Consider the following 19,125-nt stretch of genomic DNA (forward strand, 5'->3'; position numbering starts at 1 on the left):
CCCCAGGTGTGGGGGTCTAAGCACTAACCGGTATTCACCAGAGCTCCTGATGGTAGATATGGGTTTTGCTGTGTGTTAGTACTAGGTCATGGTCCTCAGGATTGCCCCACAAGGGGGTTAGAAAACTAGGGGCCAGTAGCAGATATAGTAGGTAGGGATCAAGAAGAAGCGTAGTCAGTAAATAAAACAAAGGTTGGTAACAAGTGGTTGCAGGTTGGAGTCAAGCAAAAGCATAGTCAAGGAACAAGCCAAAGGTCAGTACGAGCAGTTGCAGGTTGGGATCAAGTGGAAGCATATTTGAGGAACAAGCCAAAGCTTGGTAACACTTGGTTGCAGGTTAGGATCAAACGGAAGCCTAGTCTTTAGGTAAGCCAAAGGTCAGTACAAGCGGTTGCAGGTTGGGATCACGTGGAAGCATAGCTGAGGAACAAATCAAAGCTTGGTAACGCTTGGTTGCAGGTTAGGATCAAACTGAAAGTCTAGTCATTAGGTAAGCCAAAGGTCAGTACAAGCGGTTGCAGGTTGGGATCACGCGGAAGCATAGTCGAGGAACAAGCAAAAGCTTGGTAACGCTTGGTTGCAGGTTGGGATTGAATGGAAGCCTAGTCATTGAGTAGGCCAAAGGTCAGTAACAAGTGGTTGCAGGTTGGGATCAAGCGGAAGCATAGTCGAGGAACAAGCCAAAGCTTAGTAATGCTTGGTTGCAGTTTGGGATCAAACGGAAGCCTAGTCATTAGGTAAGCCAAAGGTCAGTACAAGCAGTTGCAGGTTGGGATCACATGGAAGCATAGTCGAGGAACAAGCCAAAGCTTGGTAACGCTTGGTTGCAGGTTCGGATTGAACGGAAGCCTAGTCATTGAGTAGTCCAAAGGTCAGTAACAAGTGGTTGCAGGTTGGGATCAAGCGGAAGCATAGTTGAGGAACAAACCAAAGGTCAGTAAAAGTGCTTGCAGGTTGGGATCAAGCAGAAGCGTAGTCAGTAAACAAGCCAAAGGTCAGTAACAAGTGGTTGCTGGTTGGGATCAGTGGTTTACCCCAAGGTTCAGTGTTGGGACCCTTACTTTTTAATACCTTTATAAATGATATCGGGTCTGGGATTAAAAGTAGCATTTCAGTCTTTGCAGATGACACCAAGCTATGCAGTGGGATAACTTCCTTACAGGATGTCTCCAACTTACAATCTGACCTCAATGCACTGTTTCATTGGGCAAATATGCGGCAAATGAGGTTTAATGTTAATAAATGTAAAGTTATGCACTTGGGGGCTAAGAATATGCATGCATCATACATACTAGATGGAGTAAAACTGTGGGAGTCAATGGTGGAGAAGGATCTGGGAGTTCTGGTAGATCATATGTTAAGAGCATCCAATGCCAAGCTGCGGTTTCCAAAGCAAGCAAAGTCCTTTTGTATTAGGAGAGGCATGGACTCCAGAGAGAGAGAGATATAATTTTGCCCCTGTACAAATCATTAGTAAGACCTCATCTGGGGGGGGTTTATACTGAAGAAATGGCACCTACTATGTGTACAAGTTGTTAATTACCATGCAGCTGCCATCAATTTTGGGAATGAACCCAAAGTGCGCAAATAAGTGATTTAAATTTGAGGCGTGCTTGGGTTAGTAATGCTTGTTTTAGTGCGTAAATGTGAAACCTGTTATATTTGTGCCATAGATCAAAATATTTACATAAATATTGCAAAAATTATTACAAAGAGATATGAACATGTATATTGATAAAATTTATAAATTTAAAAAAATGAGTTCAAAATGAACAAAAATGGTGTCTTCTACACAACGTGCTTAAATGTGCTCTATATTTCCGGCTCACTCGTGCTCCTAAATGAAGCTCCTCCACCTTAGTCTAAGGGGGCCACTCACCAGATAGATCTGGGCCACCAGGACCCTTACAGCTTTGTATATATAATTGGTCTCAACTTAAAACTCCCATCTTTGGAAACCAATTACCTCAATCAAAATGGTCTCGACCTTGGCAGATTTATACATTTTTCTTTTTGCGAAACCGGAAGTATCACCGCTGCGGACCTCAATGCATTTGGCCGGAAGGCGTCATCAGGATGACGCCTTCCGCAAATGGTGCTATTGTATACAGCTCTGTGTCAATCAGCGTAGCTCTTGGCTGTAACTTGCAAACACTACTGACTCTCTTTTTTTTCCTGGACTTGTTTCATAGATGTGAATGCGCTCCAGGCTATGGAGGGGAAAACTGCAGCTTCAACCACGACGACTGCCAGGACCACCGCTGCCAGAACAACGCCAAGTGTGTGGATGAGGTGAACGGCTACTCCTGTCAGTGTACAGGGGGATACAGGTAAGAGCACAGGTCTAAGGCCCAGTAGTCACCTTCTACTACCAATCTATGTAAGCTGAACTCCAGGAATGGTCTTTTGCATAGCCAGGCAGTGGTGAAACGCGTCGAACAAGGCTGGTTTTGGGTGGAGACATCAATGTATGCAGTCTTTTCTGTTTAACCACTTCCCACCCACCGGCTCGCAATGTACTGCAGGCAAGAGGCCGGTGTAGGCACAGCAATGTACCGGTATGTCGCTGCCTACTTCCAGGTTTAGGGCACACGCGATTGGTTCTCCTCAGCGTCAGTTAGTGTCAGATTTTCCGCCACACTATTGCAGTCCCACTATAAGTCGCTGATCATCGCCATTACTAGCATAGCATCTATATCTGCGTGTCAGCAAGTCCTGGCCAATGAATCACGCCCAGGACCTGCTGATTGGCTGTGTTCAATCACAGCCCAGAGCTCTGTGTTGACAATCGAGCCTAGAGCCCTGTACAGAGAGTGACAGTGTGTAGTATTAGCACTTTTTTTTTTTTACAAAAAAATTGGGGTAGATATGGTCTATTTTTTATTTAAATGTTCCTAATCTTTTTTTTTTTTTTAAATGTTTAATTTAAAAAAAAAAAAATGTGTTTGAAAAACCGCTGCACAAATACCGTGTGACATAAAAAAATGCTATTTTTTTCTCTACGGTCTCTGCTAAAAAAAAAAGCATAATGTTTGGGGGTTATAAGTAGATTTCTAGCAAACAATACTGATTTCAATTTGGAAACAAAAAGTGCCACAAAAGGCCTGGTTATAAAAGCACAATGTTTACATTCCTTGTAATTGGTGGAAAAGTGATAAAAAAAATTAAATAAATAAAAAAATGAAAGGGAAAGTGTAAAAAATAAAAAAAGAAAAGTAAAATAAATAAAAAAAAAAGTACAGCACCCTCATCCCTCCGTGCTAGTGCGCAGAAGGGAACGCATCTGTAAGTCACATACGCATATGTAAACGGTATTCGCCCCACACATGTGCGGTGTCAGAAAGAACGTTAGAGCGAGAAAAATGTCTTCGAAAAAAATTGAAGAAAAATTTTAATTTATGAAGAAATTAGATTTTTTTTAAAAAAAATTTATTGGATATGTTTTATAGGAGAAAGTAAAAAAAAATTGTTTTTTTTTTTTTTTTCAAAATTTTCTGGCTTTTTTGTTTATATCACAAAGAATAAAAAAATGCAGAGGTGATCAAAAACCACCAAAAGAAAGCTCTAATTGTGTAAAAAAAACTCTAAACAGGTAACCTGTAAAGGCATTTAAAGCATCGACCAATGGAGATATTTAAGTACCGTAGTTTGTCGCCATTCCACGAGTGCGCGTAACTTTAAAGTGCAACATGTTAGGTATCTATTTATTTGGTGTAACATCATCTTTCACATTTTACAAAAATAATTGAAGTAAATATTGTGTTTTTTTTTTTAATTTATTAAAATGTATTTTTTCCAAAAAAAATTGCGTTTGGAAGACATCTGCACAAATACCGTGTGACATAAAAAATTGCAACAATCGCCATTTTATTCCCTAGGGTCTCTGCTTAAAAAAAAAAAAAAAATGAAAATTTTTGGGGGTTATAAGTAATTTTCCTTTTTGTTACAAACAAAGTAATTTTCTAGCAAAAAAAAAAAAAAAGACCGATTTGTATACAAAAAGTGTCAGGAAAAAGCCTGGTGTTCAAGTGGTTCAACACAGAAAGAAGAGCTAAGCTTTGAAGTGCGGCTTACATGTTTTATACTCTAGAGCACAAATTTTATTCTGTGATTTTTTATTTCCCTTTTATCACAACACTAAAAAGGATGATGTCTCCTACAAAATGTTTTTTTTTTTTTTTTTGTTTATAATTTTGCATTTTACCACTTGTGCTGCAAAAATGAATGAACAAAAGCACAGACATTTCTGTACTGACAGTATAAATAGTTGCTTGGGAGAGAAAGGAGTCAATTTGGGCTAATTAGTGATAGCATGTTGGTTTAAAAAAAAAAGATGTTTGTATATACAGCATAGCCCCAACTTCAGCTATTCCAGTGTAAAATATTAGAGGTTGTAATTAGCGTCTCCTGACAGGTGCAGATAACTACAATGTATCTATTTTTGTTACATTTTAACAAGCATACTGGAACACCTGTTAGGGTCCTTTCACACGGCCGCTCCGTGTGTCCGCAAATCATCCTATTTTTTTGCGGATTATTTGCGGACATAATGTAAGTGAATGGCACTGCGGATGTCAGCGGAATACCATCCGCTGACACCCGATTTTCTTCCTTTCGGTTCTGTTCCGTTTTTACGAATGGAACAGAACCCCATTTTTCCATCCGTTCCAAAAACGGAAAGGAAGGAAAATCGGATGTCAGCGGTGTCATCCACTGACATCCGCAATGCCATATACTTACATTATGTCCGCATATCATCCGCAAACGGATGGGATGATATGCGGGCACACGGAGCGGATGACAGAAATGTCATCCGCTCCGTGAAAAAAAAAAAAAGTCCCGCAGCGGACTTAAGCAGCGGAGCGGCCGTCTGAAAGGAGCCTTATAGTGATCAGTGCTGAACCACATCTCTACTACACCATTCCCAACCCTGGCTGTCACAATGCTCTATTCTTCTCACTGACACCAATAATGGGGCACTATTCTTCTCACTGACACCAACAATAGAGCACTATTCCTCTCACTGACACCAATGATGGGGCACTATTCCTCTCACTGACACCAATGATGGGGCACTATTGCTCTCACTGACACCAATGATGGGGCACTATTCCTCCCACTGACACCAATGATGGGGCACTATTCCTCCCACTGACACCAATGATGGGACACTATTCCTCTCACTGACACCAATGATGGGACACTATTCCTCTCCCTGACACCAACAATGGAGCACTTTTCCTCTCACTGACACCAATGATGGGGCACTATTCCTCCCACTGTCACCAATGATGGGGCACTATTCCTCTCACTGACACCAATGATGGGGCACTATTCCTCCCACTGACACCAATGATGGGACACTATTCCTCTCACTGACACCAACAATGGAGCACTATTCCTCTCACTGACACCAATGATGGGGCACTATTCCTCCCACTGACACCAATGATGGGACACTATTCCTCTCACTGACACCAACAATGGAGCACTATTCCTCTCACTGACACCAATGATGGGGGTACTATTCCTCCCACTGACACCAATGATGGGGCACTATTCCTCTCACTGACACTAACAATGGGGCGCTATTTATTCCACTGACACCAACAATGGGGCACTTCTAATACATGCAAATAAATGTTACTTGCAGCACTCTGGCAACATCTCATGCTGGATAACCACTTCCAAATCCAGCTACATATGAACAAAACCCAAGGTCAGCTCTAGACCTGTGTGCCTTCATTACCTGAAGCTAATTCTTGTCCTGTGTGCCTCGATAGCCTAAGGCCAACTCTTATCCTAGCTGCCTCCATAGCCTGTGGCCAGCTCTAGTCCTGTGTGCCTCCATAGCCTGGGGCCAAATCTAATCCTGGGTACCTTCATAGCCTGTGACCAGCTCTTGTCCTATGTTCTTCCATAGCCTGAGGCCAACTCTAGTCCTGTGTGCCTCCATAGCCTGAAGCCAAATCTGTTCCTGTATGCCTCCATAGCTTGAGGCCAAATCTAATTCTGGGTGCCCCCATAGCCTGTGGCCAGCTCTGGTCCTGTGTGGTTCCATAGCCTGAGGCCTACTCTAGTCCTGTGTGCCTCGATAGCCTGAAGCCAGCTCTAGTCCTGTGTGCCTCCATAGCCTAAGGCCTACTATAGTCCTGTGTGCTTCCAAGGCCTGAGGCCAACTCTAGTCCTGTGTGCCTCCATAGCTTGAGGCCAAATCTAATTTTGGGTGCCTCCATAGCCTGTGGCCAGCTCTGGTCCTGTGTGGTTCCATAGCCTGAGGCCTACTCTAGTCCTGTGTGCCTCGATAGCCTGAAGCCAGCTCTAGTCCTGTGTGCCTCCATAGCCTAAGGCCTACTATAGTCTTGTGTGCTTCCAAGGCCTGAGGCCAACTCTAGTTCTGTGTGCCTCCATAGCTTGAGGCCAAATCTAATTTTGGGTGCCTCCATAGCCTGTGGCCAGCTCTGGTCCTGCGTGGTTCCATAGCCTGAGGCCTACTCTAGCCCTGCGTGCCTAGATAGCCTGAGGCCAGCTCTGGTCCTGTATGCCTCCATAGCTTGAGGCCAAATCTAATTCTGGGTGCCTCCATAGCCTGTGGCCAGCTCTGGTCCTGTGTGGTTCCATAGCCTGAGGCCTACTCTAGTCCTGTGTGCCTCGATAGCCTGAAGCCAGCTCTAGTCCTGTGTGCCACCATAGCCTAAGGCTTACTATAGTCCTGTGTGCTTCCAAGGCCTGAGGCCAACTCTAGTCCTGTGTGCCTCCATAGCTTGAGGCCAAATCTAATTTTGGGTGCCTCCATAGCCTGTGGCCAGCTCTGGTCCTGTGTGGTTCCATAGCCTGAGGCCTACTCTAGCCCTGCGTGCCTAGATAGCCTGAAGCCAGCTCTGGTCCTGTATGCCTCCATAGCTTGAGGCCAAATCTAATTCTGGGTGCCTCCATAGCCTGTGGCCAGCTCTGGTCCTGTGTGGTTCCATAGCCTGAGGCCTACTCTAGTCCTGTGTGCCTCGATAGCCTGAAGCCAGCTCTAGTCCTGTGTGCCTCCATAGCCTAAGGCCTACTATAGTCCTGTGTGCTTCCAAGGCCTGAGGCCAACTCTAGTCCTGTGTGCCTCCATAGCTTGAGGCCAAATCTAATTTTGGGTGCCTCCATAGCCTGTGGCCAGCTCTGGTCCTGTGTGCCTCCATATCCTAAGGCCTACTATAGTCCTGTGTGCTTCCATAGCCTGTGGCCAGCTCTAGTTATGTGTGCCTCCATAGCCTGAGGCCATCTCTAGTCCTGTGTGCTTCCATAGCCTGAGGGCAACTCTAGTCCTGTGTGCCTCCATAGCCTGAAGCCAATTCTAGTCCTGTGCGCCTCCATATCCTGAAGCCAACTCTGGCCCTGTGTGCCTTCATAGCCCGAGGCCAATTCTAACCCTGGGTGCCTGCATAGCCTGTGGCCAGCTCTAGCCCTGTGTGTCCCCATAGCATGTGGCCAGCTCTAGTCCTGTGTGCTTCCATAGCCTGAGGCCATCTCTAGTCCTGTGTGCTTCCATAGCTTGAGGCCATCTCTAGTCCTGTGTGCTTCCATAGCTTGAGGGCAACTCTAATCCTGTGTGCCTCCATAGCCTGAAGCCAATTCTAGTCCTGTGTGCTTCCCTAGCCCGAGGCCAACTTTAGTCCAATGTGCCTCCATAGCTTGGGGCATACCCTAGTCATGTGTGCCTCCATAGCCTGACTCTAAACCCGTGTGCTTCCATAGCCTGAGGTCATCTCTAGTCCTGTGTGCCCTTATATTTATTTTCCTATTATCATAGCACAAGACAGAATATGTAGACGATTGGTTTCTTCCATCTCTGATGAAAGGTCAAGTTTTATTGCATACCGTTACCTTTCAAAATACTCCAAGACTTCTAGAAATAAAAATAGGGATGAGGTGCCCTTCAAGTCCTCTTCTTTTATAGAATACTCCTTTCTCCAAAATGCCCAGTGCACTTTATATCTCCTCTAAGGATACTTCATCACATGTGTGAGTTCGGCAGCTAAAATGTTAAATGGTTTGAATCCCCAATTCTCTACATAAGCTACATAAGGAGACTCAGGGGAATTCATCGGGCAGCATTACTTGTTTACAAGGGCTATTCTGGGCTAAAATCCTATTGACTCAAATCCTCTTACCTTCTGATAAAGCTTAGAGAAGGGAGGCGGAAAGTTGAAGTTCGGAGTGCGATGTGTCTTTCCTCTATGGTGATCACGGCCAAAACAAAAATTCACTCACCCAGTTTGTCAAACTGAATAAAATGGATTGCGTTGGTATTACCATAGCGGTCAAATTTTTATTTACATTGAAAGAAATGCATTCTTTATTGAGAGTTGTTGCTCATACAAAAGTAAAAAAAAAAAAGACATTGTGGAGGATACCAAAGCAAGACGTGACTTACATAGAAAAGTGATAGCAGAAAAAGACCATAGTCCATCGAGTCTGCCCATTTTTTTTTTCTTTTTATTTTTTGTTAGATATTTGTATTGTTTTTTTTTTTTTTTTTATTTGAGTTTAGATTTATGTTTGTCCCAAGCATGTTTGAAGCTATTTACTATTGACTGACTGTAATGAAGCCATTACTTGTTGACATATGTACATCAGTATAGGTTAGTGGTCTCCAAACTGTGGCCCTCCTGCCGTTGACACCAACAATGATGCACTGTTACTCCCACTGACACCAATGATGGGACACTATTCCTCTAATTGACACCAGTGATGGAGCACTATTCTTCCCACTGACACTAGCAGTGGGGCACTATTCCTCCCACTGACACCAATGATGGGGCACTATTCCTCCCACTGACACCAATGATGGGGCACTATTCCTCCCACTGATACCAATGATGGGGCACTATTCCTCCCACTGACACCAATGATGGGGCACTATTCCTCCCACTGATACCAATGATGGGGCACTATTCCTCCCACTGACACCAATGATGGGGCACTATTCCTCCCACTGACACCAATGATGGGGCACTATTCCTCCCACTGATACCAATGATGGGGCACTATTCCTCCCACTAACACCAATGATGGGGCACTATTCCTTCCACTAACACCAATGATGGGGCACTATTCCTTCCACTGACACCAATGATGGGGCACTATTCCTCCCACTGACACCAATGATGAGGCACTATTCCTCCCACTGATACCAATGATGGGACACTATTATTCCCACTGACACCAATGATGGGGCACTATTCCTTCCACTGACACCAAGGATGGGGCACTATTCCTTCCACTGACACCAATGATGGGGCACTATTTCTCCCACTAACACCAATGATGGGGCACTATTCCTTCCACTGACACCAATGATGGGGCACTATTCCTCCCACTGACACCAATGATGAGACACTATTCCTCCCACTGATACCAATGATGGGACACTATTCCTCCCACTGACACCAATGATGGGGCACTATTCCTCCCACTGGTAGCAATGATGGGGCACTATTCCTCCCACTGACACCAATGACGGGGCACTGTGTACAGGCCAGCTTTAGCCAATATCAATGCCAAATTAAAACAATATTTTCTGTTTTATGATAAAAGGTTATTTCTTTATTCCAAATATGAAAAAATAGGCTTTTACCAATAATAAGCACGTCTTCTTTAGGCTGGTCTGAAATATATTTAATAACACTGTTCCAAAATGTTTTAAGTTTTTAGGGCAGGTAAACCATATATCCTTGTAGGGTCCCTGGTGTGACGAGACATTAAAAACTATTCATTTTGTTATAGAAGGTGCATGATAATGGCAGGTTTTGTAAAATACCGCTCTCTAAAATCAGCATTGTAAAGGTTATTGCTGCCAGAATCCTTCCCTGTCATTACACACTAGCTGCCTTTCTCGTTTTATTCAAAAATTGTATTCACTGCCTCCTCTGCTACAAAGAGCCGGTCTGGGTTCCACCATACTGTGCATTGCTAGGACTCCGTATATTATAGTTCTGGGTTCCACCATACTGTGCAGTGCTGGAACTCCTTACATTAAAGTTCTGGGTTCCACCATACTGTGCAGTGCTGGGACTTCTTACATTATAGTTCTGGGTTCCACTATACTGTGCAGTTCTGGGACTCCTTATATGAGAGTTCTGGGTTTCATCATACTGTGCAGTGCTGGGACTTCTTACATTATAGTTCTGGATTCCACTATACTGTGCAGTTCTGGGACTCCTTATATGAGAGTTCTGGGTTTCATCATACTTTGCAGTGCTGGGACTCATTACATTATAGTTCTGGGTTCCACCATACTGTGCAGTGCTCGGACTTCTTACATTATAGTTCCTGGTTCCATCATACTGTGCAGTGCTGGGACTCCTTACATTCTAGTTCTCGGTTCCACCATATTGTGCAGTGCTGGGACTCCTTACATTATAGTTCTGGATTCCACCATAATGTGCAGTGCTAGCACTCTTTACATTATAGTGATGGGTTCCACCATACTTTGCAGTGCTGGGACTTCTTACATTATAGATCTGGGTTCCACTATGCTGTGCAGTGCTGGGACTCCTTACATTAAAGTTCTGGGTTCCACCATACTGTCCAGTGCTGGGACTCCTTACATTGTAGTTTTGGGTTCCACCATACTGTGCAGTGCTGGGACTCCTTACATTATAGTTCTGGGTTCCACCATACCGTGCAGTGCTGGGATTTCTTACATTATAGTTCTGGGTTCCACTATACTGTGCAGTTCTGGGACTCCTTATATGAAAGTTCTGGGTTTCATCATACTGTGCAGTGCTGGAACTCCTTACATTATAATTCTGGGTTCCACCATACTGTGCAGTGCTGAGACTTCTTACATTATAATTCTGGGTTCCACCATACTGTGCAGTGCTGGAACTCCTTACATTATAGTTCTGGGTCCCACCATACTGTGCAGTGCTGGGACTCCTTACATTATAGCTCTGGGTTCCACCATACTGTGCAGTTCGGGGACTCCTTACATTATAGTTCTGAATGCCACCATACTGTGCAGTGCTGGGATTCCTTACATTATAGTTCTCGGTTCCACCATACTGTGCAATGCTGGGACTCCTTACATTATAGTTCTGAATGCCACCATACTGTGCAGTGCTAGCACTCTTTTGATTATAGCAGTGATAGGTTCCACCATACTTTACAGTGCTGGGACTCCTTACATTATAGTTTTGGGTTCCACAATACTGTGCAGTGCTGAGACTCCTTTTATTGAAGGTCTTTGTTCCACCATACTGTTCAGTGCTGGGACTCATTACATTATAGTTCTGGGTTCCACCATACTGTGCAGTGCTGGGATTCCTTACATTATAGTTCTGGGTTCCACCATACTGTGCAGTGCTGGGACAGGCTTCTTACATACCCTCCTCCTTTCCTCACCTTTAGCCACCCCTCAACCTCAGTTTCCTCCTTTCCTTTCCCCATAGCTCTGCCTTCTTCCTTCCCTCCATTTATTTTTACCTCTTGTCTCCCATCCTGGTTTGAGGATTGCCCATGGATGCCATTTGTACACCCCTGCACCCTCCTGTCTCCAATGTCCCAGTGTGGTGACAAGCTCTTAGATAACCCTTTTGATTTTATGCCTTAGACCACCCATTCTCAACCAGGCTTCTATGGAACCCTAAGGCTCCTCCAGAGGTAGATAGGGGCTCCTTGAGATGATGAACGTCATATCTGATGGTGCCTTCAAGGTTCTTGTTTCAATTCCACTTGGCAAAGCCAACAGCATGACTCCAGTGATCTTTTAACAGCAAGGGGCCTTCATCCCACTGACCTCCCCTTTAATTAATTTTAGCAAGGGCTCCATGACACCTGGAAAGTATATCAAGGGTTCCAGGGGGGTAAAAAGGTTAAGAAAGCTGTCCTAGACCCTAAAGGGCAACCTCAGAAACGAACAGTTCATTCCTGCCTTTACACTCTGAGATTTCCCTCTTTGGGTTCCCTTCCATTTGTACACCCCCTCCTCACCCTCCTTCCCCAGTTTTCTCAATGTGGTGACAACCTCTTAGATTAAACTTTGATTTAATGCCTTAGACCAGCCATTCTCAATCAGGCTTCCATGGAACCCTAGGTCTCCTCTACAGGTAAATAGAGGTTCCTTGAGGTTCCTTGAGCTGATGAATGTCATGTCTGATGGTGCCTTCATGGTCTGGGGCTCAACCCCACTTAGCAAAGCCAACAGCATGACTCCAATGATCTTTTAACAGCAAGGGACCTTCTTCCAACCAACCTCCCATTAATTAATTTTAGCAAGGGCTCCATGAGACCTGAACATCTTTTCAAGGGTTCCTTCAGGGTAAAAAGGTTAAAAAAAGCTGCCTTAAACCTTTAAATTGAACCTCTAAAATTTCCCTCCTTGGGTTCCCTTTCTTGATAATGAATTAAAAATGTTTATAAAGCAAATATATGAAGCATCTATTACATGGCACGAGTATATACTGTAGCTATCATATTTTAGTGCCCAACCTCCTGACCTGCATATAGCCAATGAATAGTAAAATAAACTTTTTGTAAGTGTTTGTTGGAAAATCCTCTGTACAGTTTGTGATACTTTTGGATACTCACCAAATAAACTGCATGTAAATTTGTTCTGTGTAAATGGGGGAAAATTGAATATTCTCAGACTATTCTGAAGATAAAGTACTGCATTATGGCCTCTAGATGGCGCTGTGTATGCTCCTAAGCTCCATCTAGTGGCCATAATGCAGTATTTTCTCTATTCACACATTTGATCTGCTTAGAACGTAGCCTGAGAATATTAGATTTTTTTTTCAAATGAACAAATTGACATGCAGTTTCGATGGGAATTTATTTTTTTATAAATACACCCCTTAAAATGACTAAAAACTAAAATGCATCTATGTGTCTATTTCCAGTGGTCAGCTCTGTGAAATGCCATCTCAGTCATCCACTTTGACCAATCCATGTAAGTTAGCAGACTGCCAGAACGGAGCCAAATGCATCGACCTGGGGAACAGCGCCGTGTGTCAGTGTCTTCCCGGGTTTGGCGGCACCAGGTGTGAAAAGCTCTTGAGTGTGAACTTTGTGGACAGAGACACCTACCTGCAGTTCACAGACCTCCAGAACTGGCCGCGGGCAAACATCACACTGCAGGTAAGTGCGAAAAAGATCAAATAAAATTGTATCAAAAACAGCTATCTGAGCTATCAAAACTCCTTCTACTTCACAATGCCCATCTCATTATATGTAATATATAAATGAATATAATCTTGTTTAGCCTCTTCCCACCCATGCCATGTTGCATGGCGGCCACACATCGAATATTTGAGTCTATATTTGGAAGATCTTTGTGTTTTCCTAGCACAGTGAGTGGGCTGTCAAAGACACCTTTTGCTCTCTACTAATGATCGGGAGCTGGTGGGACCAGCCCACAATCATGTGACCACTGTGCCAGCCATGGTACCCCTTACACAGTTGTTGCTTTCAGAGTGCCCCCTTTAGAGCAGGTGCCCCCATCAGAGTGCCCCCATACATCAGGTGTCCCTATCAGAGTGCCCCTGTAGATCAGGTGTCCCCATCAGAGTGCACCTATAGATCAGGTGTCCCCATCAGAGTGCCCCTATAGATCAGGTGTCCCCATCAGAGTGCCCCCATAGAGCAGGTGTCCCCATCAGAGTGCCCCCATAGAGCAGGTGTCCCCATCAGAGTGCCTCCATAGAACAGGTGTTCCCATCAGAGTGCCCCCATAGAGCAGGTGTCCGCATCAGAGTGCCCCCATAGATATGGTGTCCCCATCAGAGTGCCCCTATAGAGCATAAAAGTCAAGGGGACAATCTAAAGCGGGGTCGACAACTGTTGATCCTGATCTACCTGCAGCTGACAGGTAGATTGGGAACATGGCCCTGCATTGCCCAACCTTCCCCCCTCAGTGACCACTGTGCCAGCCATAGTACCCCTTCCACAGGTGTTTTTCTCAGAGTGCCCTCATTGAGCAGGTGTCCCCATCAGAGTGCCCCCATAGAGCAGGTGTCCCCATCAGAGTGCCTCCATAGAACAGGTGTTCCCATCAGAGTGCTCCCATAGAGCAGGTGTACCCATCAGAGTGCCCCCATAGAGCAGGTGTCTGCATCAGAGTGCCCCCATACATATGGTGTCCCCATCAGAGTGCCCCTATAGAGCATAAAAGTCAAGGGGACAATCTAAAGTGGGGGTCGGCAACTGTTGATCCTGATCTACCGGAAGCCGACAGGTAGATCAGGAACATGACCCTGCATTGCTGATCCTTCCTCCCTAAGTGGTCTGAGATGGGGGGGCAGCGGACATTGCTTTTGGGGGCACAGGACACTGCTATAAGGGGAGGCGCGGGCTGAGGACACTACAGTGGGGGGTATGGGTGGGGTGATGTGAAGAGAGGCACAGGAAACTGCTTTAGGAAGGGTACAGGACACTGCTACTGGGGGGGGAGGGCAGAGGACACTACATGGGGGGTTGTAAAGGGGGGCAGAGGACACTACGACGGGGTGATGTAAAGGGAGGCACAAGACACTGCTTTCCGGGGACAGATGACACTACAGTGGGGGTAATGTGAAGGGGGCATAGGACACTGCAATGGGGGGCACAGGACACTACAGTGGGGGGGGGTACAAATTGGGTACACCCCTTTGAATGAGGGAGAGCAGAGGACACTACGGGGGGGGGGGGTTATGTCAGGGGAGAAGGACACTAATATACAGAGGAAGAAGCCACTTAAAGTATGTATGGGGGGCAAAGGACACTACTGTGGGGGGGGGGGGGGTTATGTAAAGGGGAGCAGAGGACACTACTGTTGGTGAGGGGATCACAGGACACTATGCTGAGTTTTTATTGGAGGCTTGATAGTTATCCTTACCTGGGGATCTTTGATTTCCTCCATGTTTCCTCCATGCTGTCCAGGTGGATCTCAACCTCTGAAAGGTTGCCTACCTCTGATCTAAAGAGTATCCCATGCGTTTCAGGGGTCCAAGAATGCAACCTTTATCAGGGCTAAAAGAACTTTAAGGACATCTCCATATCAATATAATATCAAAGTATTATTATTGATATTGTTTTGATATGGAGATGTCCTCAGGTTTTATCTTTGGATAGTCCCCTTGACTTTTATTGGGGTAAAGTTATGCCTGGACCTCATAGCAATGGTTAGCAAGATTGTTAAATCTACACAAGAAAGGCTTTTACAGGTAAGTAACATGCATAAAATACGTTAAATGTTTATACGCACATATAATCTTGGAGAAGGAGTTTGTTGAAATGGATGGTCAGGCAACAGGTTCTCTTTCAGCAGAATAATGAGAATGTATGATTTGCAATAGCATTGATTTCCAAACCACGGGTCTGTGCATTGTCACTAAAAACGCCTCTTTTGATAAACCGCCATTCAGGCTTCCTTTCCATCACTGCACAAATCCCAATGTATCTAGAGTCCTGATTTAGGAGATATTTAACATTTCTAATCCTATTCACAAAAGGTTTATTGTAAAGTCCTTAAAATGATAAAATGGTTGCAGTTTGTTACAATTGTAAAAGGTCCAAAGTGAATGTTTCTGAGTATGAACCATTAGGAGGTTCAGTAATTCATAAACGGAAAGTGATAATCCATACTATTAATGCGGTGTAATAAAAAGGAAATACTAAAATTAGCACTGGACGTGAATCAGGCCGTATTACCACATTATTTTTTTAGTTAAAAATGGCGGAGTTGTAGGCAAAGAATGCTGCGGCACTACTTAAGCAGAAAGCAGTTGTTCCATGTACATATATTATCAGTGCTTTTTTTCCTCAGAGAATAGGTGCAGGAATTCCCCCTTCTAAGTCACTTCCTGTCTCCGCCCCCCCTACCCACCTCCAAGCACTGACCCTTGGTTCCGCCCTCTACCCACCTCTGAGCACCGACCCTTGGTTCCACCCTCTACCCACCTCTGAGCACTGACCCTTGGTTCCACCCTCTACCCACCTCTGAGCACAGACCCTTGGTTCCACCCTCTACCCACCTCTGAGCACCGACCCTTGGTTCCACCCTCTACCCGCCTCTGAGCACCGACCCTTGGTTTCACCCCCCACCCTGCTTCCAGTACGGCCCCTTTTAAAGAATATAGAGCCAAGTATAATTTTGTACTGCTAAGTATATTGTATGGCATTTGGTAATGATAACAAGAGAAGCAATAAAATAGATCCCCCGCAGCAATAGACGCCCCCCAGCAACAATAGACCCCCAGCAGCAAGAACATATCTTCCAGCAGCCAACATCAAGAGACTCTCCAGCAGCCAGCCACAGTAGACCCTTCCCTAAACGGTAGATCCCTTCCAGTAACCCCCAGTAACAAAAGATCCTCCACCAGCAACAATAGACTGCTACGCAAAAATAGATCCACTCTAGCAACAATAGGCACCCCAGGAGCCAGCATCAGTAGACCCTACATCACAACCCAGCACCCCTTGCTATGGCATACATTCAGTGCTGGAGGTGCCGGAACTGCGTTCCCCCGCATTCCTGCTGAAAATTAGGCCCTATATATTATTAAAAACTACATAGAAACAAGCATTACACAACTTTAAAGGACATCTGCCATAATAAAAAAAATATGGTATTGGCCATTCCTGACATCATTCTCTACAATTCTAGTTGCCCTCTAGTTGCAAATCTGGAGCAGTGACTTCAAGGTCAGTGACACAAAATATTGAGACGAGAGACAGTCAGGCAACAAGCATCTGCAAAAGGAGTTCAAAAGGTCTCAAGTTTCCTGAAAAGTCTAAAGTAATAGTGGGTACCAGGTCTATCTGGGTGGGGGGGGGGATGGGAGAACCACCAGAATGACACTGGGAAATTGGGAATTTACATGTGCCCAAAATAACAGGAAATGGTTATAAAAAAATATATATATAAATTGTATTCAATAACACAAGAAGGTTAAAATGGCAATCATGTATAGCATATAAAAAAATATATTGCACATTCTGCATGTCATCATACAAGTGGTGGATCGACGTGTTTCGCCCACAAAGCGAGCTTCTTCAGGATCCAATAACGTATGAGCCTTCAAAGTATAAGCCCTTTGGATATCTTCCACATAACATGTGTTTAGAGCTAGATCAGGTCAGCGTATCATGAGAAGATACAGGGGTCTTTGAATATAGGACCTGGATGAATTGTTAGATATAAACTTTAAAAATTGGAGATGAGAACGCTAGTAACCAAAATATCCATCAACTCCAAACAGGAGGTGAGATAAAGTTATAGAGAAGAACCTCAAACATATTCAACTGAATTCAGCCACACAAGAAACACATCCCCATATCCAGCATAATAAACACCAAATTAAAACATATGCAGGAAGATTAGTTTTGTCATCCACAACTGAAGCAGAGTAATGCCAGGCAGATTATCCATAGTACGGAATCACACAATTAAATTATCACTACTGACCTACCATTATTAAACATCCCAACGTCACTACTGTCCCCCCATTATTAAACATCCCAACGTCACTACTGTCCCCCCATTATTAAACATCCCAACGTCACTACTGTCCCCCCATTATTAAACATCCCAACGTCACTACTGTCCCCCCATTATTAAACATCCCAACGTCACTACTGTCCCCCCATTATTAAACATCCCAACGTCACTACTGTCCCCCCATTATTAAACATCCCAACGTCACTACTATCCCCCATTATTAAACATCCCAACATCATTACTGTCCCCCCATTATTAGACACACCACCATCACTACTGTCCCTGTTATTAAACACTCCAACATCACTACTGTCTCCCCATTAATAAACATCCCAACATCACTACTGTTCTCTCATTATTAAACGCCCCAATATTAGTAATGCCCCCATCATTAAATGCCCCAACATCACTGCTCTTCCCCATTATTAAACACCCCAAAATCCCTACTGTTCCCCCATTATTAAACACTTCAACATCCCTATTACCTCCCATTATTAATCACCCCAATATCACTATTGTGCCATTAAGAAACACCACAACATCTCTGCTCTCCCCCCATTATTAAACACTCCAATATCAGTAATGCCCCCATTAATAAATGCCCCGACATCACTACTTCTCCCCCATTATTAAACACCCCAACATCCCTACTGTTCCCCCATTTTTAAGCACTCCAATATCAATACTGCTCCCCGTAATTAGACACCCCAACATCACTTCTGTGCCCATTATTAAAGACTCCAACATCACTACTGTTCCCCCATTATTAGACACCCCAACCTCACTACTGTTTGCCACAGTATTAAACACCCCAACATTACTACTGTTCCCCATTAGTAAACACCCCAATATCACTACTGTCCCCCCATTATTAAACACCCAACATTACTACTGTCCCCCCATTATTAAACACCCCAACATTACTACTGTTCCCCCATTATTAAATATCCCAACATCACTACTGTTCCCCCATTTTTAAACACCTCAACATCACTACTGTTCCCCCATTAGTAAACACCTCAACATTACTACTGTTCCCCAATTATTAAATGCCCCAACATCACTACTGTTGCTCCATTATTAAACACCCCAGTATTATATTGTTCCCCAATTATTAAACACCCCAACATCACTACTGTCCCCCATTATTAAACACCCAAACATCACTACTGATCCCCCATTAATAAGCACTCCAATATCAATACTTCTCCCCGTAATTAGACACCCCAACATCACTACTGTTCCCCCATTATTAAACACCCCAACATCACTACTGTGCCATCATTAAACACCCCAATATCACTACTGTTTGCCCATTATTAAACATCCAAATGTAATAAATACTGTCTCCCATAATTAAACACATTACTACTTTTCTCCCAATATTAGACACCTCAACATTACTACTGTTCCCCCATTATTAAATGCCCAAATATCACTAATGCCCCCTCATTATTAAACATCTAAACAATACTACTGTTCCCCCATTATTAAATGCCCAAATATCACTAATGCCCCCTCATTATTAAACATCTAAACAATACTACTGTTCCCCCATTATTAAATGCCCCAATATCACTAATGCCCCCTCATTATTAAACATCACTACTGTTCCCCAAGTTTGTCAATCCCCCTCTCCTGTAATAAATAGAAAGCAGAGGGTA

General features: G+C 44.2%; 1 protein-coding gene across 1 annotated transcript in view; it reads left to right on the forward strand.

The window, feature by feature from the left end:
- The window catches only part of SLIT1 (slit guidance ligand 1), a 546,950-nt gene that overhangs the window by 507,600 nt on the left and 20,225 nt on the right, over positions 1-19,125 (forward strand). The window contains exons 31-32 of the mRNA XM_082269259.1: positions 2,193-2,330; positions 12,885-13,122. Coding sequence (XP_082125385.1) covers positions 2,193-2,330; positions 12,885-13,122 — 376 coding nt within the window. The remainder of the gene's footprint in view (positions 1-2,192; positions 2,331-12,884; positions 13,123-19,125) is intronic.

This window comes from Pelophylax lessonae (genome assembly GCF_965119305.1).
Source record: "Pelophylax lessonae genome assembly, chromosome: 9".
Classification (NCBI taxonomy): Eukaryota; Metazoa; Chordata; class Amphibia; order Anura; family Ranidae; genus Pelophylax; species Pelophylax lessonae.